The sequence below is a fragment of the Peromyscus californicus genome, unplaced genomic scaffold, assembly GCF_007827085.1.
Source record: "Peromyscus californicus insignis strain IS unplaced genomic scaffold, ASM782708v3 Scaffold_6__1_contigs__length_162567912, whole genome shotgun sequence".
Classification (NCBI taxonomy): domain Eukaryota; kingdom Metazoa; phylum Chordata; class Mammalia; order Rodentia; family Cricetidae; genus Peromyscus; species Peromyscus californicus.
In genome coordinates, this window is record NW_026294584.1 from 69,607,155 (window position 1) to 69,634,043 (window position 26,889).

Genomic DNA, 26,889 nt, shown 5'->3' on the forward strand with positions numbered 1-26,889 from the left:
ATAAAAAATTTTAAATTTGTTTTACACTTATTTATTGATGGGAGTGGTGCACGCATGTACCCCAGTACTCATGAGGAGGTCAGAGATGAACCTGTGGGAACTGGTTTTCTCTTTCAACCATGTGAGTCCTGGGGATAGAACTCAGGTTTTCAGGCCTGCCGAGCCATCTCACCAGACCCCCAAATCATTTATTCTTAAGAAAAAACACAATAATCATAAAAGTTTCTATGATTTAATAACAATTCACTTTTCTAAAATTCACTAGGCTATTATAATCAACATAATGGTCTCTATACATTAAAATATTTGTGCTCATTTTGAAAACTTGATAAATGTACTTGATGAATACAGTCAATGTATGTTTATTCTTTTGAATATAAATGTTCTGTCTCTGTGTACAGACACATATATACATGCATACACACACATACACATACATATATTTTACAGAGAAGCAAAACAAATAATTGTAATGAGTCTTAAAACAGTACAACTTAAATAATAATTCGTTATTTTGCCTGAAAATATTATTTCATCAATTATAAAATGCTAAAGATGAGGATAGAAAGGGTGATGTTTGGTTATAGACAGCAAGTGTGGGTGACAAGAAACGTGCATTTTTGTAAAAGACAGAAGACAAAAAACACTCCTTCCTTTTAGAGCAGAAATTCACTGTAAAAGTTAACAGAAAATGGATACGATTATCACTACTACACATTGGACAAAGTTCTGGATATAAAAAAAAAGATTGTTTTGTTCTGAGTCAGTGGTTAGAATGTTTATCACTTATGCATGCACTTGACTTATCCCTGTTCTGCAATACACATAATTTTATACCTCATAAAAGCAATTTATGTTTCCAAAGGGAATGATCTGGATAACACAGAATGTGGAGTGTTCTGATGCAGGAAGCACATTTTCATTCAGCAATTGTACTTAGAGACGGAACTGCACAGTTTGATCATCATATGTGGCAAAAGACATCTTTCATTTCTATGTCTATGCGAAACTATGAGTGGCACAAATTCATATGCATAGCTAATGCACTGGTACGCATTCTTAATTTATAACTATAGATCACGCTTACGAGGTTTCCAGAGTGCAGATTCACTTGTCTGGCTATCAAAAAAAAAAAAAAAAAAAACAATTGCTGTATCCTAAAAATAAGATTCACAACTCTGAAACAGTCTATAGATTTTTAAAAAAATCACTAAGATATAAACAATCAACTCTATTACTAATTCAATTAATAGAATACACTGTACTATTAATGTGTAATACGGGACAACTTTAAGTGGTAATCAGAAAACTGAAAATGTGCAGTAAGAAGGCATTTGATAAGAAAAAAACCTGTCTCAATATGAGAAGGCAATGTAGAAATAATTGATTTAATATTTTATGAACTCATTTTGTATGAAGTTTTAAGAAAAAGTACACCAAATACCTTTTTCATTATTTATACAATAAATAATACAAAAAATCATTAGGGGGCACAATTAAATATGAAGCAAGAATCTGATAATATTAAATTAACCAACAAACTGTTGCTAAGAACTTCCTGTAACAATACCAGTACTTGCCTGAAAATTCTAGTTACGAGAATTTCCTTTAAAAAAGAAGGAAGCAACCACACACTTAAGCAGCCTCCCGAGGACCACTCGAGAGAGCTCTTCCGTCCTGAAAAGGTTCTGTTAGAGGTGAGGGTCCCCAGGCCTGAACTTTCTGATAAACCCACTCCCTCTGCATGCAGCAGTTTCGTATGACAGTGCCAAGAGGTATATTCTACGGTGGAGCATCACATACCATCAGAGGGGCCATCATCATCTTTATCATAGCGTTCTGAGGCTAAGGAAATAGTGTCTGGAGGCCCAGCAAAAGGATCATCATATTCATCCCCCTCCTCAGCATCACCTGTAAATGAATCAGAGAAATGCCTCTTATGATTTTCCATTGAAAATAATGCAAGTCAGTTTGATCATTAAATTTAGTCACTGAAACAGGAAAAAACCAAAGCATTTTTGAACTATGTAAACCAGGTCTGACTTTATTTTAGATGCATCATAATAGAGATGACTTAGCAATTATGTTTAAAGGTCAGCAGACAAATGCTTACTTGAGACCCAAAAAGACCCAATCCCAAGATCAAGAAGGTTTCTACACATTCAAAAAACAAAAACAAACAAACAAACAAAGATTAAACAAGACAAAGTAATCTAACAGAAACTGAAAAGCGGAAAGCATAACAGAGAAAATATTTCAAGTAATCCCCTTTACCTCCTCAATAATTTGAAAAATTGTAATGAGAAATTGACTATGTAAAGCCACATGAACACTGTTTTCATTAAAAGTCACCACAGGATTATATTAGATTAAAAATAGTTACATTTTCAAGAGCAGGAATTCATTAAGGGGAAAATGCCTTAAGACTCATATAATCCCTCTCAATTCAAACACAATAATCTACAAACCCTTTCCATTTTCACACAGTGGTATATAAGCCACTGTTTTCTTGTGGTAGCCTGTTTCCTATTTGATTCCCAAATCCTAGGTTGGTTTGTAGAAGTCTGTTTATCTACTTGCTTTACATATTTAATTTCTATGATAAAAGCTGGTGGGTGAGGGGGGTTCCCATATACTTGGTTAAAAAGTATCTTAATACTTACAAAAAAATGAATTAACTATTTGCTAAGCCCAGTTATACATAATCATTTTTCTTATGAATTCAACAACACAGCAAAACATATCTTTAATAGTGTGCTATTTGTTAACAACTGAAATTATCTGTTATCAGCTGAAGGAAATTTTGCCAAAAGGATGTGTGTGTCCTCTGACATCCATCTGATGGAATGTGTGTACATCCTCTGACATCCACCTGATAGAGATGTGTGTGTCCGTATCCATCCAATGGGATGTGTGTGTGTGTCCTCTGACATCCATCTGATGGGATGTATGTGTGTCCTCTATCCATCCAATGGGATGTGTATGTCCTCTGACATCCATCCAATGGGATGTGTGTGTGTCCTCTATCCATCCAATGGGATATGTGTGTCCTCTGACATCCATCCAATGGGATGTGTGTGTGTTCTCTATCCATCCAATGGGATGTGTGTGTGTTCTCTATCCATCCAATGGGATGTGTGTGTCCTCTGCCATGCGTTTGATGGTTGCCTCCTATTTTCCTGCACATTTTAAAGAGATTGCTTCTTTCCAGACAACATTGTCTACATAATTTAAGAATTAACTGTTAATTTCTATTTCCTTATGATTTTGTTATTTCATGAGCAACCATCATCCTTAGCCTCAAAAACTTTGTAGAGATGGTGACATCCCTCCTGAAGAACAGAATAAGATGGCTATCTCATCTCAATTCTGTCAGTGATACACTAAATCTGGTAATATCTCTTCCCCAGCTAAAATTCCAAAATATGCATGTAGATGCTACTAACTCTTCAGAGCTCATCTTTCTCAGGATGTTCAAAGTACTTTCCAGAACATTAAAATATCTCTTTTATGAAGAGAGTACTTATTTACAAACATAAAAAGGAGCCTCAGAAAATGCTACTAAAATATTTGTGATAATACATGAGATATATAGTAAAGACCACAGAATTCTCAGTTACTTTTAATTGCTATGCCCTATTTTTAATAAGTGAGAATTGGTATATTAATTTTCTAAGGACACTTCACATTACACACTAACATAAATAAATAAATAATAAATAAATTCCTTGCTGAATGTTTAAGGTGTCAGGTTACTTCATACACATTACCAGAACTTAGCATTCGGGATAGCAGATGTTATAACTACAGGTAACAATAAATCTAAGCAATCCATTGAGACGAACTCAGATGCTCAGGCTTAATCCTCACATTCTATATGGAAATGACCAGACAAATGAAACCTTTTAAAGTTTTTTTTTTTTTTTTTTTTTTTTGGTTTTTCGAGACAGGGTTTCTCTGTGTAGCTTTGCGCCTTTCCTGGAACTCACTTGGTAGTCCAGGCTGGCCTCGAACTCACAGAGATCCGCCTGGCTCTGCCTCCCGAGTGCTGGGATTAAAGGCGTGCGCCACCACCGCCCGGCGAAACCTTTTAAAGTTTTAAAGATCAATAGTTTAACTTTTGATATGTCTATTATCTATTTTAGTGTGTATGTATGTGACCATGCACACATGGGTTCATATGCCAAATTATATTGTATATAAATGCTATATATAACCAAGATTATAAAAACCAAAACATCAATAACATTTGATGTAAGAAAGTTTATTCTATAAAAATCAGTCACCGAGATGTTGAAAGACCTCTCTGGTTTTGTTTTGTTTTGTTTTTTAAATACTTTTTGATTATATATGAAAGTGAAACTGTCTTCAGTTTACTTATTATAAGACCTGAGACTGACTGAAGGAGTTGATTTTTCTAAGTCAGTGGGATATTTGTATTTATCAGAGACAAGCTAAATTAACTACTGCTATGGGACTGCTTACTTCCCTGGCCCACACCCCTTCTTGCCCCCACCCTCTCTCTGCCCAGGACCTGCTCCAAATGTACAGGAATCTATACAGCATCTGTGTGGGGAGCATTCCTTTTTTAAAGCTGCATGGAGTTGAGAGAGCACGACTCTCAGCATGGCTTTACTGCACCCAGGAGCCATCTCTTTACCCTCTGCTTCTGCTTTCCAGCCACTTCCCCCTCCCGTAAAGGGGGAAAGCCGTTTTCTTCGGAGGCTCTGTAACTGAACACAGGGGTCGCTGTTGAGTAGCACACGGCATCTTTCTTCCCCAGGGCTAAGTATCTATAGCTATACCTGCAAAGGCTTCTATAAATTAAAAGGAAAATGTTCAGTGTGTGTTTATGTAATAAAATACTGAACTCCAATCAACAATGGGCATCAGGTAAACGTATCCAATACAATTTACAGACATAATTGAAAGCATTACCGACTAATCAGACATCTAAAAGAAAAGCGTGCTCGAATGTAATGTCTGCAGAGTCATTAGTTGGCAGCCATTCTATTACAATCACACATAATGTCCGTGGTGCCTTGAGCCTGTGCCAATGACAACAGCATAAATTTTGCATCTCATTTCTGTGGTCATAAAATTAATGATCAGTTTAAAAATACTTCTTTGTAAAAGTTATTGCGCAAAGAAAAGACATGAATGTGTCCCTGTTATATACTCACAAGGATAATTATGGGGTTGTTGCTCATTAATACTGTTTCTTGTTTCCCTAGAAAAGCATTTGATTTATCCCACAACTTTCAAAAGTTTAATTAACGATACAAAGTTAACCATCTAAAAGACAATGATCCAAGGCATCCCTTCCCTACGTTTTAGTGGCAACTTCAAGGCTTAATTGTATCACAGCAGCATAGGTCCCTGATAACTACTTTGAAATTTATAATACTGCTAGCCATCCCTTTTCACATGGCTTATAATCAATTACCATTTTCTTAAATGCCTACAGATGCAGTCAACAGCGACTGCGCAGTCACGATCTCCACAACCACCGAAGGCATTCTGCCCAATTTATCGCCTATTTTGTCAAATACAATCCTATTTTAAATATAACTCGATAATTAGCCAAATATACCTAAAATTTAGAGCCTGTTTCACATACATATTGAAATACCACTTGTACTACATAAATATGTACAGCTGTTAAAGAAAATTATAACTAAAATACAGCTTCTAGAATAATCGTTCCCTCACAAAGAACATCAAGGACAAAATTTGGAAAGATAACTCCAAGTGAAAACAAATTAATTTCTAATTCTCTATCAGTTCATTGAGCCAATCTGATTTCTCAAGTAATAATATACAGCTAAACATACAGAATTATGCATTTGCTTAGTAATTTCTTAAGGGAAGTTCAGTTTTTAAGCCACCAAATGACACAGTAAGATTTTCCTCTCATTCTTAGAAGGCCAACTTACAGCCAACAAATAATAAGCATAACTCACACCAAACTGAGGCAGGGATTCGAAATAAGGCCATCATTTTTCCAGGACTACCTTGGAAATAGGTTTCTACCATTACAGGCCCCATTATCTCAAACATGCTTTAACACACTTGTACAAGCATGAGGAGGGAGGGGTGGTGGGATGGAACTCCTTTAGTTTAATTTGCTCGGATTTCATTATGGAGTTAACTTTCGATTGCAACTATACTATGTTAGGAGGTTAAAGGAAAGGAAATTAAACCCAAAGACTGACTCTTCCATTATTCTGAAGACTCCACTAGACCACACTAAGATGTATCCCCTCTTACCTAACAGTCTTGCTATTTTTACAAAGTGGTCAATTAATAAGCTTAGATAATACGAATGGGAAGGTGGAAGGAAATTGCTTTCTAAATAAATCTGTGCATATTTAACAATACTGATAGAGTCTTAAGGGCACAATCTATTACACTGTTTCACAATTAGAGGGAAAAGGAATTCTCCAGGAAAAGGTGAGAGCATCAGAGCTGCAGCATCTCAAACAGTCACATTTCAGAACTAGATGCTGGCCAGCACTGAGGCTCTGGGGTGAGTACACGCCTAGACTGCCCAGCACAGGGAAAGAAAAAAGCCAGACACTAGTGATTGCAGGGTTGAAAAACATTCTCTTGAAATGGTGTCTCATTTAAAATCTACTTCTTTTAATGACTTAAAGACTTCTAAAAATTTCTTTCAAAACTGAGCTTCAGAATGGAGATTAACTTCAATCCTCTTGACAAAGTCACACTGGAGAATACACACTGGGCAGTACTTACTGAACAACTGCTATGGGTTGCATTATCTTATTTCAATAAATCTATAAAGGAAGTAATGCCTAAATCATTACTGAGACTAATACAAGGCAAAGATTTAACTAGAGTGTAACTATTTGTCATGGACCTAATATGTATTAGAAAATTCTAGCTAATGCTCAATAACTAACAGTCTTTACAAAAATAGTAATATGTAAACTGCAAAAATAACTATTTTAAGTCACTTTAAGAGGCCTGTGATGGAGAACAATTAAAAAATAATTATGTGTTAAGAGTATGGTGGTGTACGTCTGTAATCCTGAGCTAGAGGTTGGCCTGGGCTAAAATGAGAGACCCTGTCTCAACAAAAAATTTTAATCATACAGCAGAATTCCAATGTGTAGAGACCTTGAACCTACAGGGTTAGGGTTCAGAACACTTGATAGTATCAGGACATATTGTAACTAAGAAACCTGCATCAGTTATCTGTCTTGTCAAGAGTTCCACATTTACGGGACCTTTTTATTTTAGATGAATTGGCAGTGTTTCCACTGAATAACGGGGACTATACCAAGCAAACTATGTTCTGCCTAGACCAAATATTTCTTAATAAAAATTAAGGCATTTAGATAAACAACTGATAATTATTCTAAAGTTAACAACTTGACAGATCTATTCAATGGGGAATCTATGCTCAATTATATAAGAACCTTAAAAAATCAAATAAATGGGAAGGGAAGTTTTAAAACAATATCTTCCTTTGGAAATAAATATAAATCATGGAAAGTTTACCAGTGAGCCTCAACACTGAGAAGCCACTGTAGCAAAGTAAGCTATTCTCACAAAATGCAGAAATACCAAAGGAAATCTTCTAAGATCTATACAGTTTAAGATTGCAACTATCATATCAATTTAACTCATTTTAAAGACTGAACACTTCAACCTGTAAACTTTGCTTTGGTAAATCCCAAGATGGGAGATCGTCTACGGTGTAGGGGAAGGAATGAAAAGGGCCCATAAGGAGGAAACGGACACCTGTGAACATTACAGAAATTAATAACTACAGTTATAAATGAGTAAATCTCAATTTATTCATTTTGTTTAAGAACTCTCTACCTGAACCTCTTTCTCACAATAGTGATATTAAAATTAACCTAGCACTGACTTAACAAAGGATGAAAAACAAGAGTACAAAGGTGAATTTCCGCTCACTTCACTGTGATCCCATAGCAACAAGACAGTGATGGGGAAGGTGGGGGAGAGGGTAAAAACAGGAAAATGCCCCAGATGCCCACAGGGAAATGGAAGCAGGCCAGCAGCATCAAAACAACCTAGAACTGAATTCCTTCAACATAGAGATCTTTTAAAGACAATGCTTGCTGGGTAACCACTTTGCAACTATTAAGTCTATCTAAGTCCTTTCCTAGTCCTAATAAGATACAAAATAGTCCTTTTAGAACAAAGCTGAATATATTGTAAGGGTGTGATGGCATAAAATTACTCAGCTTCTCATATTTCTCCAAGGTATACATCTAATTTCTCCACGGGCTTACTTTGTACAGGCAGTCCTGGTGATTAGTTAAGTCAATACAGCAGGACTGAGCTGCAAAGGACTTATACAGAGGAAAATGATTATGAGGAAATCTCTGAATTCCACATTATTTGAACTCTTCTTCTAAGCTCATTTTTCAATTTCTATCCAATACTATATAAACTTCCATTCTCTTTGGAGACAAAGAATGTGTCTCAGTAATGTAATTTTAATATCCACACACCTGAACAAGTTCTAAAACAGAATCCCAAAGGGAAAGCCCCGACACTATTACTGAACGACACGCAGTTATACAATGGCTTCCCATTATCATGCCTTCTTAGCTGAAAATGTTTTAATGTACAAATAATTAAGCCACAATGAGAGCTCAATAAATAATCAGTGCAGCAAAACACATTTTTTTAAGAAGAGTTAAGATCTGGTATCTGTTATTTCTTCACAAATAACGCATTATATTAAAAAAAAATCATGATCAAAATGAATAAACTCATTTTTGTAGTCACCTAAGTAAATGCAACAGGATTAAGCCCACGGTTTAAGACTCCTTGTAGCACAGAACTGTAAGTACTAAAAAGGAGGAGGAGACATTTTCCTGCTCTTAGCTTTTATCATGTTTAAAACATCTCAGTACGGCAAATCCTCTTCTGGTCCACTTGGCTCACACGGATCCTGACAAGCCAATGTCGTAGAAATGGAAACTTCTTGGTAACTGACTAGGTGTATGGGTCTCAGAGCTTGGGGTCCTGGAGCTGTGGCTGTCCTCTTACTTACAGTCACCTCAAGTAGGAGTTATGATGGGGACCCGGTAAGAAGGTGCCACACTGTCTTCTCACCCACACTCAGAAACAGTTCCACCCATGAACCGACCTCACAGTGTAACCTTTATCCTGCCATCCACAAGAGGAAGGTCATGACCTGTGAACTAGCACCCCGGGAATAAGGACAGTACTCAGGTCCTCTCAAAGAACTGGAAATATGGAGTACCTGAGACTCCCAGTGCCTTTTAGTCAACAGCCTCTCAGATCTAAAGGACAACTGCCACCTTACCTATGCTCCCATATATTTCAAAAACAATGAAACCAAATTCCCATCTCTAGAAACTTCTAAAGTACACATGTATTCAAATCAAAAGAACCGAAATAAAAATAAAAATCAGCATTTGAAAACATATTATTCATGCTATCAAATAAAATTTGTAACTATTTTTACTCATCCTTTAAAAACATGACCTAAGGGCTCGGGACATAGCTCAGTGGTGGAGTGCCTTCTAGCCTGTGTAAATCCTAGCATGTCCCATCTCCTGTGCCACACAAGCATGAATCATGATCACCCAGCTGAGGTCCACCTACATCCCCATAAAACCACCTCTGTGGTGTAACACAGCAACGGGTGACAGCCCACCTCTGCTTCATCTAAGTACTCTGTGCAACTGCAGGTTCACACCTGACTCTGAGTGCAGCAACTGCAGGTTTACGCCTGACTGTGAGTGCAGCAACTGCAGGTTCACGCCTGACTGTGAGTGCAGCAACTGCAGGTTCACACCTGACTGTGAGTGCAGCAACTGCAGGTTCACGCCTGACTGTGAGTGCAGCAACTGCGGGTTCACGCCTGACTGTGAGTGCAGCAACTGCGGGTTCACGCCTGACTCTGAGTGCAGCAACTGCGGGTTCACGCCTGACTGTGAGTGCAGCAACTGCAGGTTCACACCTGACTGTGAGTGCAGCAACTGCAGGTTCACGCCTGACTGTGAGTGCAGCAACTGCGGGTTCACGCCTGACTCTGAGTGCAGCAACTGCGGGTTCACGCCTGACTCTGAGTGCAGCAACTGCGGGTTCACGCCTGACTCTGAGTGCAGCAACTGCGGGTTCACGCCTGACTCTGAGTGCAGCAACTGCAGGTTCACGCCTGACTGTGAGTGCAGCAACTGCGGGTTCACGCCTGACTGTGAGTGCAGCAAATGCGGGTACATGCCTGACTGTGAGTGCAGCAACTGCGGGTACATGCCTGACTGTGAGTGCAGCAACTGCGGGTACATGCCTGACTCTGCAACAGCAGGTTGATGCCTGACTGTGAGTGCAGCAACTGCGGGTACATGCCTGACTCCTCTGTGTGCAACTGCGGGTACATGCCTGACTCCTCCGTGTGCAACTGCAGGTACACGCCTGTACTTAGACTGCTCTAACACACACCTAAGACTATGAAATGCGGAGCAGTCTAGATCTGCTTCTTGAGACTCCTCTCAGCAGGGGGAGCTAGCACCCTCATCTTGAAGGTCTAAACATATAGTATGGAAATTAAAATTTTGATTCCAACTATAAAATTTCAGAATGTTAGATTACCATATTGAAAATCTCCACAAAAGAAAGTCATTTCAGATTTGAAATTTACCTTTGTCTTGAAATTCCTGAAGATAGCTGCAAAATAAAGAAAATAAAACATTTAAATGTGGTTGAAAATCAAAGCAAGGTCTAATTAGTGGCAATAATTCAAATTCAAATCCAAAATCTATATTATAAATATACATCTAGATAAAAAACTATTTCTGTCCTGAAATGGCAATTCCAAGAGGCTTAGGAATTTATAATACATGCATTTTTAAAGATTTAAGTATGAAAGAGAGATAATTTTAAAAAAGATCTAATTGTAGAACATATATCTTTAATATCTATAATATATTACATTTGTTTATTTAATGCAGTAACAATTTAAAAGATTTTCTTTTTCAAGGTCTGATGGGTAGTAAAATCCTCAAATATGTCCTCAGATGCTCAAAATAAACACAGCATTTTGCTAAGACACTCAGAAAAAATATATAACTATAAACAAAAAGAATATTACATCTGTGTTTAAAACTATTACAGTGGAGATATATTCTGTCCTTTAAAAATACTTAACATTAATAAATCAGCACATAAAATTTAACTCCATAATAAACATTAGAGTTATTTCTGAGTAAGAAATTAGTAATAAAAAGGCAAGTGACTTACATAGACTTTACATCTTTTATCTTCTTAATGAGAGATTCTCGCTTTTCCTTTGCTTTCTTGGATAAATTTTCCCCTTTCAGTGTGTCTGCTACAAATGTTTCAACATCTAAACCATGAAATATGAAAACAGGATACGAATTACAAAAAAGAGCTATTTTTTGTGAAGACAAATATGTCAATGATCATTTCTACACTTAAGTGTTAATATCTGTGCAGTCTGTGGTAGTTATTTATCAGTCCAAAGCATAACAGTTGAAGTATGTTCCAAAAACTAAGTTGAACAAATCTGCTCACCACTTAGCTAATAAAATCTGTATATTCTACTGATGCTTAGCACAGCAAAAGGTATTTGGATGTTGGGCATCATTAAACCAGGAAGAAGCACACAAGTTTTAATAAACTACGGTGCCCCATAAAACAAAGTCTCTTCTATAAGGCAAGTGGAAAGCTTTTATACATGTGCTGCGATTGTTTTATAATTATTTTTAAGTTGCTATAAGAACAACTCATTGGCCGTATTTTCTAAAGATGAGCTGACGTCTTTGAGAAGAGTTTGCTTTTCCCAGTATAATCCACTTTCAGGAACACATACTATCTAATGCTTAAGGGAAAAAAGAAATCCCTTCCTTTCTCGCCAAGATTCCCACATCAGACCCTCCTCCTTGCTACCTGCCCCACACTTGCTGGCTCCCTGAAAGTCAAAAGACAACCAGTTATGTGGTTCTGTGAGCCCTTGCTTCCCACCCTGCTTCTAGCCACTGGAATACTATTTAAATAAAAAAGCAAAGAATGAGTCCTTCTATTATTTAAAAACATAGTGTCTCGGAAATAGATTTCTATGGCATCCTATAACATTTCTCATAGTCTCTTCTAAAATTTTAAAACTTTTAAATATTTTGTTGGCTAATTCTCTCTCCTGTAAAATTTCAAGAAGTCCTTGTTGTTTGATTCCTAGACGTCCGTTCCTATTGTTCATGAAATTCTGGATAGCTTACACATATTTTATTTTCAGAATTTCATGGCTCACTTTAAAATATCATAGAGAATTATACTAAAATTTTAAACCTGTCTACAAATCACCCACATTTTGTACTAGAAAGATGTGTGTTTTACTTTCTTTTTATCTAACTACTTTGTCTCTTAATTTACATTGGTAAAAAAATTCAAAACATATTACACATAAGTAATGAAAAGTGCAACACTCTCAACTGTATTTATGATGAACCATTTAAAACCTAATACATAGAATAGAATGCAATCAATTTTAAATTCTTGATTACAAAAAGTACTTTTGCTCCAATTAGGAATATAGATTAAGCTGTTACAGATTCACAATATGTGCATAATTTTTTTTTTGCTAAACCAATAATTACAAGGGGAAAAATAAAATTAAAACACGAAACAATCTCTTAAATAACTTCTAGTTTGAAGCCCAGTAACAACATATATGTTAAAAGTAAGTATCAAAATGAAATGAAAGCAAAATGTCCTGGCTCCTCTTTCTTTCTGTGGCCCCTAAATTAAGAAGAAAAGAGGCATCGTCAGAGGTCAGTGTACATGGGACAAGGTCTCAAGTAGGTTCAAAACAGTAAAACTTGAAGCAGCAGTTTGTGCCCACAGGAGAAAGCCTCCTTTAGACAAGCATACGTTAGCGGAAAGAGAAGATCATTGGCTTCCCTAGCATCCACGGAGTAACTGTTTGGAAAAGGTAGACCAAGGAGTAACAGGCTACTGCTGCTAGCTCTCCCAAGCTCACCCTATACTTGCAAGACTCGGGCACATAGACTGGTGAACAGTCTGCTTAATGTTATTTTCACTCAATGTTTGCCTTTAATTCCCTCTTCCACGAGTATTTAATTGCCTATTTTACATTTTCATTATGCAATCCCAGTTTAAACAAACAGGATCTATTTTCTATCTCCGGAAGCAATAACAGAAGGAATTACTGCCCAAGTTATTTCTTTAAAGGGTCTTTTCAGTTTTCTAAAAATACAGAAAACAACAAAAAGGCTGCATGCTCTATGTGCTGTTTGCTAAAATCCTCCCAATATGTTCTGAAGAATCCATGCCTCTATTTTGAGAAAACATTTGTTGAAAGAGTATAGGGGGAAATCCATATTTCTCGAGAGGAGGACTGAGTATGGAAAACATCTATACTCTTAGAATAGTCTTTTTAATATATTTATTCCCAAGCTTTTTCCTAGAAAAAGGCTTAAAAGCAATTAGAAGGGTTTTCCAAACACTGGCTTTTTTGATAATTCTCCAAAGAGATGCAGAGAAGAAATTGCTTTGCTGCTGGTGGTGTTTCACGAGAACTTTAGCTGGAAAAGGCTGCGATAATCTGGTTTGTTGGTTGCCCACAGATTTGGTTAGTGTTTAAGCTTTTGAAGTCTAGGGTGCTTCTTAAAATACACACCGCGTCAGATCTAACGGATGGAATACGCTAGCCTGTCCTAGCAGCGACAGCGGGGCTGCGCAGCTCGCCGCCGCCGACTTTGCTCCCAGGCGCCTTTGCCAGCGTCGGAGCAGGGACCAGGTTGTCCTGGGGTGCCCCAGCCTTGCCCCCAGAAACCAGTCCAAACCCAGCCAGCCTTAAACCTCGGGGTTCTTGTCCACGTAGCTGGGAGCGGAGAGCTGGGCGCAGAGTGCTAAGCTTGGGGCAGCCACGCCAGACAAATGGGGCTGGATCTGTGGCTTTGTACCTCAAAGCCAGAGTAATATTTCAAAAGTCAGCAATAAAACTCTTGGGTAAATCAAGCGCTCCTCTGGCTGGTTGGAAAAGAGATTTGAAGCTTTTTATTGTGCTCTAAATAGCCCTGCAAATGGTAAAGTAGCCTGCCGCGGTGAGCTAGCAAGCCGCTGTGGCCCCCTTTTACCTTCCTTCAGGGGTCGTGTCCTTCTGTTCATATGCAGATTTCGCTGACTCCTTTCTGCCTGTAATTCGGGGAAACGTGGTAATTTGACTACAAGAAAAGGTCAGCCTGTGCAGACTGGCCACAGGGCCCAGGGACTGAGACTCCCTTTTCTCTGAGGGTGAGGTTTTTTTACCCACCGGCGCCAGCCACGGAAAAGCAGGATGGGGGAAGCTACTCGCTACTGCTTAATAAAGCCCGGGAAAGAGGATGCCACCAACGCAACAGATCCTATGGTCCCTGTCTCTTCATACCCTCCCGCAGCCTCCAGGGCTGCAGGGCAGCACACAGAGCCTGCATCTAACAGCAGAATCACCCCCACTTGCATGGGCCTCCAACTGCAAGTTAGCAACGGGAAAAGGTTATCCTAGCGAAAGTAAACTTGGTGGTAATGCTTGCTCTTGTTACACCTTAACTTTGTCAAGAGTAAGCCTTCCAGTGGGAACAGCTGTGAAGATCTGGGGCAAGGCAGCTGAAAAATCAGATTTACAACTGCTTTGTACATAAATGTTAAGGTCTAAAAACAAAATTAAAAGATGACGTGTTCTGGCTCAACAATCCTTAAGCAGTTAACTCAGAGGCCACTCAGCAGATATCTGACCCCTAAGAGGCAAGCACTTAACACGCCACCCACTGAATGGTATTTCCATTCTTTTCCTTTTCTTTGTATGTATGAACCCCTAGAAAAATTGCCACCCTGTCTTCCTTCCTCTAGAGTATCACACACACACACACACACACACACACACACACACACACACACACACACACACACACTAACTATGATTTCTACCAACTTCCATGGAGATCAAAGAGTAAATAGGTACAAGAACAAAATTCTTCCAACGATAAACTCCTCCAAGAGACAGTGAGGACTCAGTACCTGCTCTCACCCCCCACCTGCAACGGAACAGCCTAGAATAAGACCTGCAGCCTGGAGGTGGAGAACAGGCCACTGAGGTTAGTAACCTCTTCTGTCCAGCTATACACACATCCTCTGGGATGGCCTGAATCTGCCGATGGGAGAAAGCAGGAACTGGGATGAATCCACCACCATTTGCTAAGTCCCAGATCAATAAAAATAACTGTAAAAACCAATCCTGGCACCCCAAATGGCTTTACTACTTAATTCCATATGTTTTCCTACCTGATGGTGTGAACCAGATTTTACTTTGTGTCCCTTGAGCTGTTTGTCACCCAACTTAATGTGTTAACTTAAAGCCTACACATTCGGCTGCCATCAGGACAGAACCACACTTTCTTTTCTGTTAAACCAGGAAATGAACTGTTATGAAGAAATGAAGAAAACATAAAAATCAATTAAACTGGGCATATGCAGATCAATGGAACCAAATACCCGAAGTTGGAAAAATGGCTAATTGAAAAGGTATTGATTGTTCTGGCCAATGGCTTCCCCTGGATTACCTTGCACTTTCCCAGGTTACAGCTGAACTGTGGGCTTCTTAAACATGGAAAGAGACATGAAGAAAGAACGCAGATCACCGAGTGCAATGACTGAAGCGCATCTGAGTTTCATAATCCAATCAGCTACAAAATTTTCAAAACTGGCTTTACAAGCTAAATGGTTTATTTTGATAAAAAGCTGAGCTGTTGAAAGATAAGCCTGGCCATCTTTCAAACCACTTTAGATTTATCTAATCAAAATCTTTTCACCACACATTTTCAAAGAAGTCACACATTAGTCTGAGATTTACACTATATCCACCCACTGTTGGGTAGCATCTATTGTAATGTGTTCAGAATGTGATTGAAAAAGAAATGTAAACTCAGTGGAATGAAAACGACAGACTTGGCTTTAATTGAAAAAGACAAACTAAATGAATAATGGGTATATAAAACCTAGCCTATGCCACTTTTATCACCCATATACGACACTTAATGTTCAATTTATGAGAGACAACTGAACTGTGTTTCAAACCACCAGAGGCTTTCCTTCCTCTGGCGTCCTTACCTTCTTTCTACAAGTACCTCAAGGCGGACACCAGCAGAGACCAACACACTTGGAAAGCTTACAGCCTGCTCATTTTTTTTAGTACATTTAGATGTTTGAAAGAAACTAATGTGGATTAAGATTAGATTGACTATTTAAATGTGCATAACATCAAGAGACTCACTTAGTAATCCAAGGCAAAAATGCTTTCAATGGAAAGCCATGCCAAAAAAGGCCCCAGCAAGAAAACAGACGGCATTTCACTCTTAAGATAAATAAATAAATTTCCTAATGCTACATCTTCCTTTACAGATACTATTTGACCCAGACAAAATCTCTATAAACTTCTGGTCCCTTGATTTGCAAACTCATATCCCTATTTGTAGAAGAAACTTATCTTAAAGACACCATAGGACGATTTCACTTTCTGATCAAATGTTCTCTTAGCAACTTTATACTCATAGGTTGCCGCTGCCAAAGTGGGGCAGGCTCGTCCTTGCGCTGTGGGCTAATCCAGGTACTAAGAAGTAGGTGCCTATTGGTGACTCAGTAGGTGGCACTCTTCCCTTTGCATACTCAGCCAACGCTCCAGAAGGAACGCTAGATACACCATAAATCTCATACAGAAAATAAAACCAAAAGGTTGACCAAATTATAAATAGGAATTGGAGAGGTGAGGAGCAAACCATACTGTACTTGGCATTGAAAACATCCTACCTCAGTTTGGAATGAATTGCATTCTTAATCAAGTGCCCCTAAAGGGATTATTGATTACACTGTGTGAAGGTTTAAAAAAAAAAAGTTGTTCTGGAAATCCCCAATAGGGGGGAAAGGCAATATTTCTAATCAAAACTGCCATCTGAACAAAATCCCAAGGTCACTTTGCTGAAACCATATAGTCACTGTGTTATGGTTTGTTCGACTTGATTTCAATTGTTCAGCATGCTGATGGCTATTTTCTTCTAATACTGGTTTTATTTTCTAATTTATTAACAAGAAGGTAACACACTCTTCTAGCTTCCCTTTTGAAATTGTTGTCATGCTATGCACAGAGAAGGAGTCCAGATATTTGATTGCAAACTCCTGACAAACCCGTATCTAAAGGGCAATCACACAAACAAGAGCAGCAGGCAGCACCCCAGAGCTGCTCACCTTCCTGCCTGCCACAGGAGAACTCACATAAATCAAGACCATGCTTGCTATTAGTCCCAGTCAAAATATTTGGGTATGGGGTAAGATTAAATGGCCAAGACTTAGGGCTATCCTTTGGTTCTAATTATCCAAGATAAACCTGTTCTTCCATTGTTAGGGAAGGGGTCAAAGGTTGATTCAACAAAATGTTATATAAACTATTCTAAAAAGTATAATTTAACATTTCTTATTTTCAAAAACTATAGGCCTTCAATTTTTAGGATATTGATGCTATAGAAACTATAACTGTTCAAACTATGCTGTCATTTTTTTCAAGGATATTACTAACTGTGAGTTAAGAATAGTAACTTTAGTTTTGCATTTCCATACAGTCTTTTTAAAGAGGAAAGAAATGAGGAGGGGGCAAATATTGAAATGGTAGTCTAAAGCTACTATCAAAAAGCAAAACAATGACAGAGAGAAAACATGATTACAAAAAATACATTTGAGCACCTGTCTTTCCATCAAGCAAACACTTAACATGTGTGACATATGATGACTTAGATCATGAGCAGATGAAACATAAAATTAAATGTCATTTTTCTTTCTTCTGATAGCAGAGGATTTTAAATTCTTGTAATGGTTGGTTCCTTATCTAATTCACACTGTGCCATGAATTTTAAGAGCCTTAACTACTTACAAGTACCAGGATCAGTGCCTCTTCTTACATTTAAAAAGGAACAAACGCACTAAGTAAGCCAGCAATGTCTCTAAAACCCAAATCAATTAAAACACTTCGCTCTAATTTTACAATTCTATATTTAATCATGTAATATCACTCAAAACATTTGAGTGATGGAATCATCCACGTGCATTCCAGTAAAATTCAAGGGTGAAATAACTATTGAGAGCATCTAGTCTAAAGATATTAAACATAAAATCTTAACAGCCATCGTTGAATACTTAAAAGTTGTTTTAAGCTATGAAGAAGGCTAGTTCACTTGTTTAATTCCTTTACTATATACCATATCCATGAATTTAAAATATCTTCTAAAAATAAAATGTAATGCAAACTTGTAATCTGCAAATATTTACTGTTTTAATCCCTCATGTATTTTAGAAAAAGCTGATTTCAAAAACTGTGCTAGTACAACCTCTGACTTAAAAGATGGCAGACATATACAGAAAGTTAGCATTAGGAGATAAATGTGTACTTCTGAGCTTTGGTTTACATGATACAAGAGAGAGCCACAGAAAATACTTGTAATCTATGAGGGTCAGAGAATGATGGGTGTCATAGCCCATATCATACATACTATGTCAGAAGTATAGCTGTGGATCCATATGATAACTTGCCTACTAAGGGAGCTTTCAAGCTTTAAAAACTAAACAGGTATTTTTTTTTAATTAAAACATATGGACCTAGAATAACCTGAAAACAATGGCATTTCTGGAATAAAACATTTCTTTGATCTAGTTATTAAGATACTTTTCTAGACATGCAATTCCAGCATTGGAAAAGTTAACTATAGTGAAACAAAGCTGATTCTCTTATAAGTGCTCATATAGTAGAATAAATGCTTCCTTCCATCATCATTTCCAGGTCTTTCCTCATTTCTCTTAGTGACACTCGTTAATGACAAGAAGCATTCTCAGAGTGACATAGTTTGTCATCACCCTGCATCATGCTCATACAAACACAAGTCTGCATCCATACACATATTTGCATTTTTTGATCTATTCATGATGCACACAATCCAACAGTTTAACAAGGTATTATGATGCTTGTTCTCACACTACTGCAACAGTAAATTATTGTTCCAACTGTTACATTTTCGATGACCTTGTTTTTTAACAATTAAAATACACAACTTACAACATAAGCATCTAGGAGAAACTTTTTAATTCAATTATCCATAATCAGCACTGGAAGAAATATTTTAAAGACAATCAAACTAATTCTGACATCTACAAGACAAAATATATGATGGTATCCAAGACCACCAGGATGGGCAAGTCTTGTGCTACTCTAAAAAGATGTATTTTCTACTTTGTGCAGAACCATAGAGCTTTCCTTGATCCGTAAGTGGAAATACACACCTCTATACGTTGCTGACCTAACAGTAGATTCATAACAGTACTGAGGAACCACATTTCAACTCCTCAAAGTTCCTATAAATGGGAATGTAAAACCGAAAGGGGGAAGATGAGGGTGCAATGATGAACTTCTTTCATCACATGACACAGGAAGTAGGACTTTTAACACATCCTTCCCTTTTTCCCTTTAATAGTTACTGAGGCTGAAGGCAGTGGCCATTTGAAAACCAGGCACCCTTCAAAAATGTAAACATGTTTGACCTGACTGTTCAAGAAAATGGGGGTTTTGGAAACAGCGCCTTGCCACTGCCTACCTCCCAACACCTGCGGCCCTACAGTCTCTTTGCTAACTAACAGCTGCACCCCTACTGGCCTGACCACCCAGGAACTAGTGCTTGGACATCTACTTCTCACACATGCATTCACCAACATTTGCTGTCCAGCTTCCGCCCTCACATTCGGGTCTTTAGGAAACTCTTAACTCTCCGTCTCTCCTGGGAGGACCAGGATATTTCAGCATACACGCCCCCTCCCTTCTCCTCCCGACACCCTGGCCCCTGATCCCCCTACTCGGCCCGCCCCCACGGCCAGCAGAAGGTGAAGGCTGAGCGCTTCTGTCCCTGCCGGCTCGCCGTCCCGCGCCCCCGCCCCCAGTGTCACCGCCCCCTTCCCGCTCTTTACCTGCCAACAGGTTCCTAATTTCCTCAGGGAGCGGGCCGTGAGAGGAGGTGCTGCTGGGGTTGGGCATGGCTGTGGCTGGGACCTGGACTCGCGCTAGCTGTCCGGGTGAGCACCGCGGGGCTACGAGCCGGGGCACAGCTACGAGGCCGAGACTCACAACAAGGAAGTCACTGGCTCTCCAGCCAGCAGCCGCTGGACGCCTGGCCCTGCCCCGGCCGGGAGAACGGGGCGGGACCATGGGTGAGGGGGCGGGGAGAACGGCCTTGGAGCCGGACTGCGCTTGCGTAGCCCATGCTTTCTAAATGTCCAAAGAAAGCGCCTCCGGGCAGGCCACGCCCACATCACCTCCGGGCAGGTCACGCCCACACATGGGGAGGAGCTAGAGGCGGGGCCACAGAGGGAAGGGAGCGGATTGGAGCCGTGTCACCTGACCGGGCCTTGACGTGCGTCCGCGCCATTTTTGGTACTGGTACCGCAGCCACACCTCACTCTTTCTCCAGGATTCCGGAAAATAACGTCTCCGCAGTGGCTTCACGCTTCCCTGTTAAGGGGCCATCTGATTAGTTGTCGTTCCCACCAAGGTTTAAACCCCTCGTCTGGTAACCCACCAGGAAATTTCCACACACCCCCGCCACTAGCATGGCCTTCTTTGTCTGAATGAAGGTAACAAAGTCCCGTTTTCCGCCAGTCCTTCCTGAGCGTACCACTTGTAAAAGCCTTCTGATTGGCCCTGACATTACTCTTCTACCTATTCTTGGAGAGAATGAGTTCCCTTGCTCGGACGGAAGAAGTTCTAGACATTATCCTTTTGGGGCGGACACCAGAAAGCTAAGTTGATACCACTAGTAATCCATCGGAACCGCTGTCGACCTATAAGTATTTTTTAATTGCTAGTAGTGATTAGAAGAATATATAAAATCTATTTTCTTTAATTTAGTCAGCCAAGACTGAGCCTTCTGTCCTTAAATCATACAGGTTTACTCTAAAACCCAAAAAGACAAGTTCTGGCTCCATTAGAGTCTTTAAAATGTGTGTGTGTGTGTGTGTGTGTGTGTGTGTGTGTGTGTGTGTGTGTGTTTAAAATGTTAACATTGAAGTGCCATTAACCTTTACAATTACTTACAACCTATTGTATAGACATATTTGTCATCAAAGAAAATGAAGCTACCAGAGTCACTATAGAATACAGAAGAGGCTGCTAATAGGAGTCTTCAGATAGAAACTGACAAGGCAAAACATTGTGAGTGTCCACTTTGGTAAATATATGCTTGGAACAGTGCTACTCAAATGCCCCAAGTTGCACCTCCCATCTTTCCTTTGGCACATCATTTTCAAAATGACACGTGAATATCACCTTAACTGCTTTTGTTTCTCTTGGTAGAGACAGTGGCTATCATTTATTTTTCCTAGGTACTAATGTTGTACTCTGAACATTGTGTCAAAGCTACAATCAAAATGTAAATTGCTTATTCTTGTACCCTCCAGCTTCTTTTTTAAATTTTGTTTTGTTTTGTTTTCAAGACAGGTTCTCACTATGTAGTTCTGGCTGTCCTAGGAACTCACTAGGTAGACCAGGCTGGCCTTGAACTCCTAGAGATCTGCCTGCTTCTACCTCATGAGTGCTAGGATAGCACAGCATGTGCTGTGCCCTGCTTTTTTTTTTCCCCTCCAGCTTTCTTTACACCAATGTTCGTTATACTTCAGTCTGCCTTAGAATCACAGAAAGAAACTACTAAAGTGTGGATTCTCAAGTCCTACCCCAGAGATTCCGATTAAATGGAAAACAGTCTCCAATAGATAAATAAAAGGTGTGCTGAGATTTAATTTTAAGAACTATTTTACTACTATTTCCTAATTCCTACAGAGTAAAATTCTTAGTAAGTGTCATCCCCAGCTGGAATCCTAAGCCTAACATAGAATAATAGCTCTATTAATATTTCATCAAAAAATGTCAGTGTTGGGGGATAGCTGAAAGTATGTGTTTAGCATGTACAATTCCCAGCACCAAATGAATAAATACCTGTATTTTTTCAGATGCTACTCGTAAAAATTAATACTCAAATGTACTATGACATTTATGTAATTCTCGAAGAGGCAGTACTAAACACTAATTTTTTTGGGTTTTTTTTGTTTTTTTTTGTTTTTTTTTTTTTTGGTTTTTCGAGACAGGGTTTCTCTGTGTAGCTTTGCGCCTTTCCTGGATCTCGCTCTGTAGAACAGGCTGGCCTCGAACTCACAGAGATCCGCCTGCCTCTGCCTCCCGAGTGCTGGGATTAAAGGCGTGCGCCACCACCGCCCAGCACTAAACACTAATTTTAAAAGGAAAAATTAGGATATTTAGGTGCCCGTGTCTTACAAAACAGCAAAGACAAAAACTTAACCATTGAAGTAAAACATGCAAAATAATAACAAAAAAGACACCTTCAAAGTGTCTATTTAACCAAAATGGAATCCAAAATTCCTACCCAGATGAGCAATGTGATAAATTATTTAAAAAAAAAAAAAAGTACTGACAATTAAAATTCTTTTTTGGAGTTAAAAGTGAATTTCAATCTTCCAACTTGAAAGAATTAAGAACTGTTATTAAACTACAAAATCATCCACTTTCCTAAATAAGAAACTATCCTGTGGACAGTTTATGTTAGGAAAAATTATTCCCCTCTTTACTCTACTCATGTAATTCTCTGTCCTGTCACTTTTTTATTAAGAGCTTCTAGATATCCCAGCCCTTTGTTGCCTTCAGATAAAACTGACCACATTTTTTTAGTTTTGTGTCTTATTTATTTGTACTCAGCTCATTCCACAAAGGAATTGAGGCAATTTGCTCTGTTTCAAAGAGACAGCTCTCTAGAGTAGATCAAATGGACAGTGTCTACACTGCTCATTATGACAAGTCATTCTTGTTAGCAAGAGACAAGAAACTGTTAAAATTACTCTAAAATGTATAGCATCTAGTAGTCCAAATCAAAAAGGCAATAACAGAAAATGGACTTTTTGTATGAAACATACTTCTCCTATTTAGAAAACCATTTTCAGACACGGGTTTTGTCTGTGTCTATGATGGATGCACTTAGGCGATGCTTTGTATATGATGTTATTTTTAGTGTTTCTTGCTAAAGTTACTGCATTGGTTGTAAGATGGAAAGAGAAATAAAGAGAAGCTGAAGGAAATGGATCCTTATTTCTCTTGTCTTCAAATGTTTTCATAACAAGAACTAGTAGAGAAATCAAATAATACTTTTCATACTTTAGTTGTATTAGGATAATAATAATAATAATAATAATAATAATAATAATAATAATAATAATAATAATAATAAAAATAAATGAAACTTTAAATCTCAACCCAAACGAGGCTGAGGCCCCCATCCCATTCCACAGAAAAACCCTAGCCTCTTACAAAGTCTCTTGATTTGTTTTCTCAGAAGTAGATACTCCAGTTCAAAGAAAAAAGTATACATCCCTAGAACTAAAACTAACCCCCTTCTCTATGACTTTCAAAATAAATGTGGACTGCTGAACGAGGACCTGCCCACAGTCCTTTATCTCAAAGAATTTAGATGTGCCCGCAAGAGAAGCTGACAATGGCCAAGACACTGTTTTCTTTGTCTCTCATCTTGATTTTTGTTTAGCTTTCATGTAGAAGAAAGATTATCCTTAGGCATAGAGTCTGTTATTTATTTCTGCATAATAAAAGTTAGCAGCTTTGTTACACAGCTATGATGGCCAAGAATCCACAAGCAGATTGACATGATCCTGCCTCAGCATCTCTCTTGAGGCTCAGTGGCAATCATTCACAGATTTAACCATAGCTGAGAGGATCTGACTGAAGATAGCTCATCATTGGACTGCCAGCTGGCACCTTTGGTTCCTCGTTGGCCACTGGAAAAAGGCCTTAGTTCTTGACAGCATGGGTTTCTCTTTGGGGGCGATGAATGCCCTTTTGATATAGCAGCTGGCTTTTCCAGAGCAAGAACCAAGAGCTGGAGCAACTAAGACAGACTTGTGCTCATGTAAGCTGAGAATCTTAGACAAAAGAAGTAGCTGAGCTGGTGTTTAGTTCTAAGTTTAACCCATGAAAAACTCTTAAACCTGTCTTTCAAGTCACCTAGTAATGGCTTCTGAAGGGTGTTTAGAAACCAAGATTTGTTTTGTTTCCTGGATTATCTTTATTTCCATTTGAAGTTTCTAAATATGATGTGAGTTTATCATTGTGTAGCATTAAACAAGAAAAATTATATTCTCATTGGAATTCATATGAATTTATCCCCCTTAAAAGATGTGACATTGAACTCGAGAACCAGAAAGTTCTGGTAGAAGTAGCTCATGACTGAGCTTTTATGTTATGCCTTCTTTCTCTTGGGTTGTTTGTGCCAGATCAAAGTCACAGCCTGTGCTTGCTAGGCACGTGTTCTATCACTGAGCTGCGGTCCCAGCCCACACCGTAATTATTACTCTTTTCAGTATAGTGTATTACAACAGCAAGACAACAAACACATCCATTCAATTTGCTGCCCCTCTTATTTGCATATGTATGTACCCAGATCCTTTTCTGTCTAGAGTAATCATTTTAATATAAGGAGAATAAACAGTTTTACATTGATTGGATTTGAGTTCCAAGATATTCTATGTCTTTAGGATCTGTAAGTTAGGAATAAGATGAGAGAGCCCTCTCCCCAGTTCTTGACCTGGCGGGGTTGGCTCTTACCCAATCGTAACCCTCCTCTCTCTTTCCAGACTCTCAGTGCTCACACACCTCACCAACTATTAACGCAAAGCCTCATGCATGCTGAACACTAAAGCTGAGTCATTCTGCTAGCCTAGCTGTGAGGTCAGTTTGGATGATAATCTACTTCTGACCTTTTATCCTGCTTCCAACTGGCTCTGAGACCAAATCCTAATTAAGCCTACTTTCAGTAAAGGAACATGTTTAGTCTTGATTACATCTAGTCTTCCTGGAAGATGACTGTCTCATTCCCTGTTATGATTTGAATATGAAATAGATCCCCACAGATTCCCATGTTTGAACATTTGGTCCTTCAACCTGTGGTGCTGTTTTGTAAAGTGTGGAGCCTTTTGGACATGGGATCTAACTGGCAGATACAGGCCTGTAGCAGAGGCGCTAGAAGGGGATAGCCCAGACTGAATCCTTACCCAGGCTCTCCACTTCCCAACCAACCCAATGGAACCAGCTGCCCATCTATGTCAATCAGCTACAGCTGCCACACTCCCCCATGATGATAAACTGTAACCCTCTCGAACTGGTCCAAAATAAATCAGTTTAAGTTGCTTTTAAAAACATTTTATTAATGGATAAGCAAAGTAACCAGATCACTCCAGTCTTACACACTGGGGTTCTCTTCTCCCTGGAACTCCTGAGAAGAGAGGAACTCAGAGCTGTGTTGTTTTCTGTCACTCATCAGTCTTAGTCCCTGCAGCTCACTAAGAACATGCAGAGGAAATACTTCCTCATCATGATCTAAACTTTAATGAGCAGTCTTCTCCACACAGACTGCTTACTCCTGCTCTGGCTCATGAGGTTAGTTTGAACCATGAGCAAGTACACAGAAGACATTTTTTCCCTTCCTTTTAATTCTTTTCATCCAAATCTCTTGCTTTTACCTTGAGAGGCATGATGGCTGACCTTGAAAATTATATTTTACTCGGATTCACCGCAGAGTTAGGAAGTTATCCTTCAATAAAGGATAAGACTCAAAGCTGCTTATGTGACTTAAATTTCCCCCAGCCCTCCTATCCTTGAGGTGGCCCTGATGATCACTCCCTGAAATTCTACCAGTTGAGACTAAGGGTTTAGATGAGAAACCTTGGTCTGTGAAGCCATGTCTTATGGTACTTGCAATGAGTATGCTGCAAGCCAGGCATGGTAGCCCCCAACCTATTATCCCACCTACTTAAAGAGACCAGGACAGAAGAATGGCAAATGCATGGCCTATGTTGGCTACAAAGTTTAACACCAAACTGGACACTTAGTGACACTGTCTAGCATGGGCTACAAAGTTTAACACCAGCTCTGGCTGCCTAAAATAAGAAGTAAAAAACAAAGAAGGTTGGGGATATAGCTCAGTGATAGAGTGCTTGCCGAGTAAATGTGAGGTCCTAGGTTCAGTCCCCAATATCACCAAATTTAAACAAAAAAAAGGAACTTTGGACGAAAGATAACTGAGACAGTATTTTGTAGTTTAAATATATTACTCTTCCAAAGAATGGCTCCAAGCCTCCCAGTGTGAAGCAAGCAAGTTGTCTGTGGACATGTGTTGTACAGCGTGCACTGCTTTCTCTTTAATAATTCGGGTCCCCACAACCTCATTTGGTGAAAAGATACCGAAGAACACAGCCACCTTGTTAATTAAGCTCACGATCAGGTTTCAGGCATACAGATCAGTATGAATTATTTGCTGAATTTTCTCTAACCTTTACTCAGATGAGCTATTTTTGTTATGGGCATTTTATTTTTGTTTCTTTATTGTGATAAGTAAAAACATGAATTTAGGTCAAGCAAGATTTTCTAGTACATTTCTAGAGATCTCTTTATAGCTAAGTTAGCAGAGATTCTACAATATAAAGTGAGTGAAACAGGTCTGGAGTTTCTTGCCCTCCGTCAATACAAAATGTGAGCCATGACCAGGGCCCTTGCTGTTATTACAGTGTCCTTATTCTTACCAGGCATTTTTAAAATACCAAGCTGTCTACAGCAACAGTAATTTAGTGGGTTTGTGTTAATATATTCATGAAGGGTCTTGATGGATTTGATAACCATAAGCATCTGTTAACATTAAATTGCCATTTAATTTTTTTCAGTGACTTTCAAAGTTGTCAATATTAAAC

The 26,889-nt window shown here is 38.8% G+C and overlaps 1 protein-coding gene and 1 long non-coding RNA gene across 2 annotated transcripts in view; one reads left to right on the forward strand and one right to left on the reverse strand.

The window, feature by feature from the left end:
* Window positions 1-20,310, reverse strand: part of Skap2 (src kinase associated phosphoprotein 2) — a 163,410-nt gene extending 143,100 nt beyond the window's left edge. Inside the window, exons 1-4 of the mRNA XM_052721033.1 lie at window positions 20,044-20,310; window positions 11,272-11,377; window positions 10,673-10,698; window positions 1,804-1,911 (exon numbers count right to left, since the gene is read on the reverse strand). Coding sequence (XP_052576993.1) covers window positions 1,804-1,911; window positions 10,673-10,698; window positions 11,272-11,377; window positions 20,044-20,281 — 478 coding nt within the window. The 5' untranslated portion in view covers window positions 20,282-20,310. The remainder of the gene's footprint in view (window positions 1-1,803; window positions 1,912-10,672; window positions 10,699-11,271; window positions 11,378-20,043) is intronic.
* A 424-nt stretch (window positions 20,311-20,734) lies between these two features.
* Window positions 20,735-26,889, forward strand: part of LOC128099941 (uncharacterized) — a 29,149-nt gene continuing 22,994 nt past the window's right edge. Inside the window, exon 1 of the long non-coding RNA XR_008214610.1 lies at window positions 20,735-21,283. This is a non-coding gene — a long non-coding RNA (uncharacterized LOC128099941). The remainder of the gene's footprint in view (window positions 21,284-26,889) is intronic.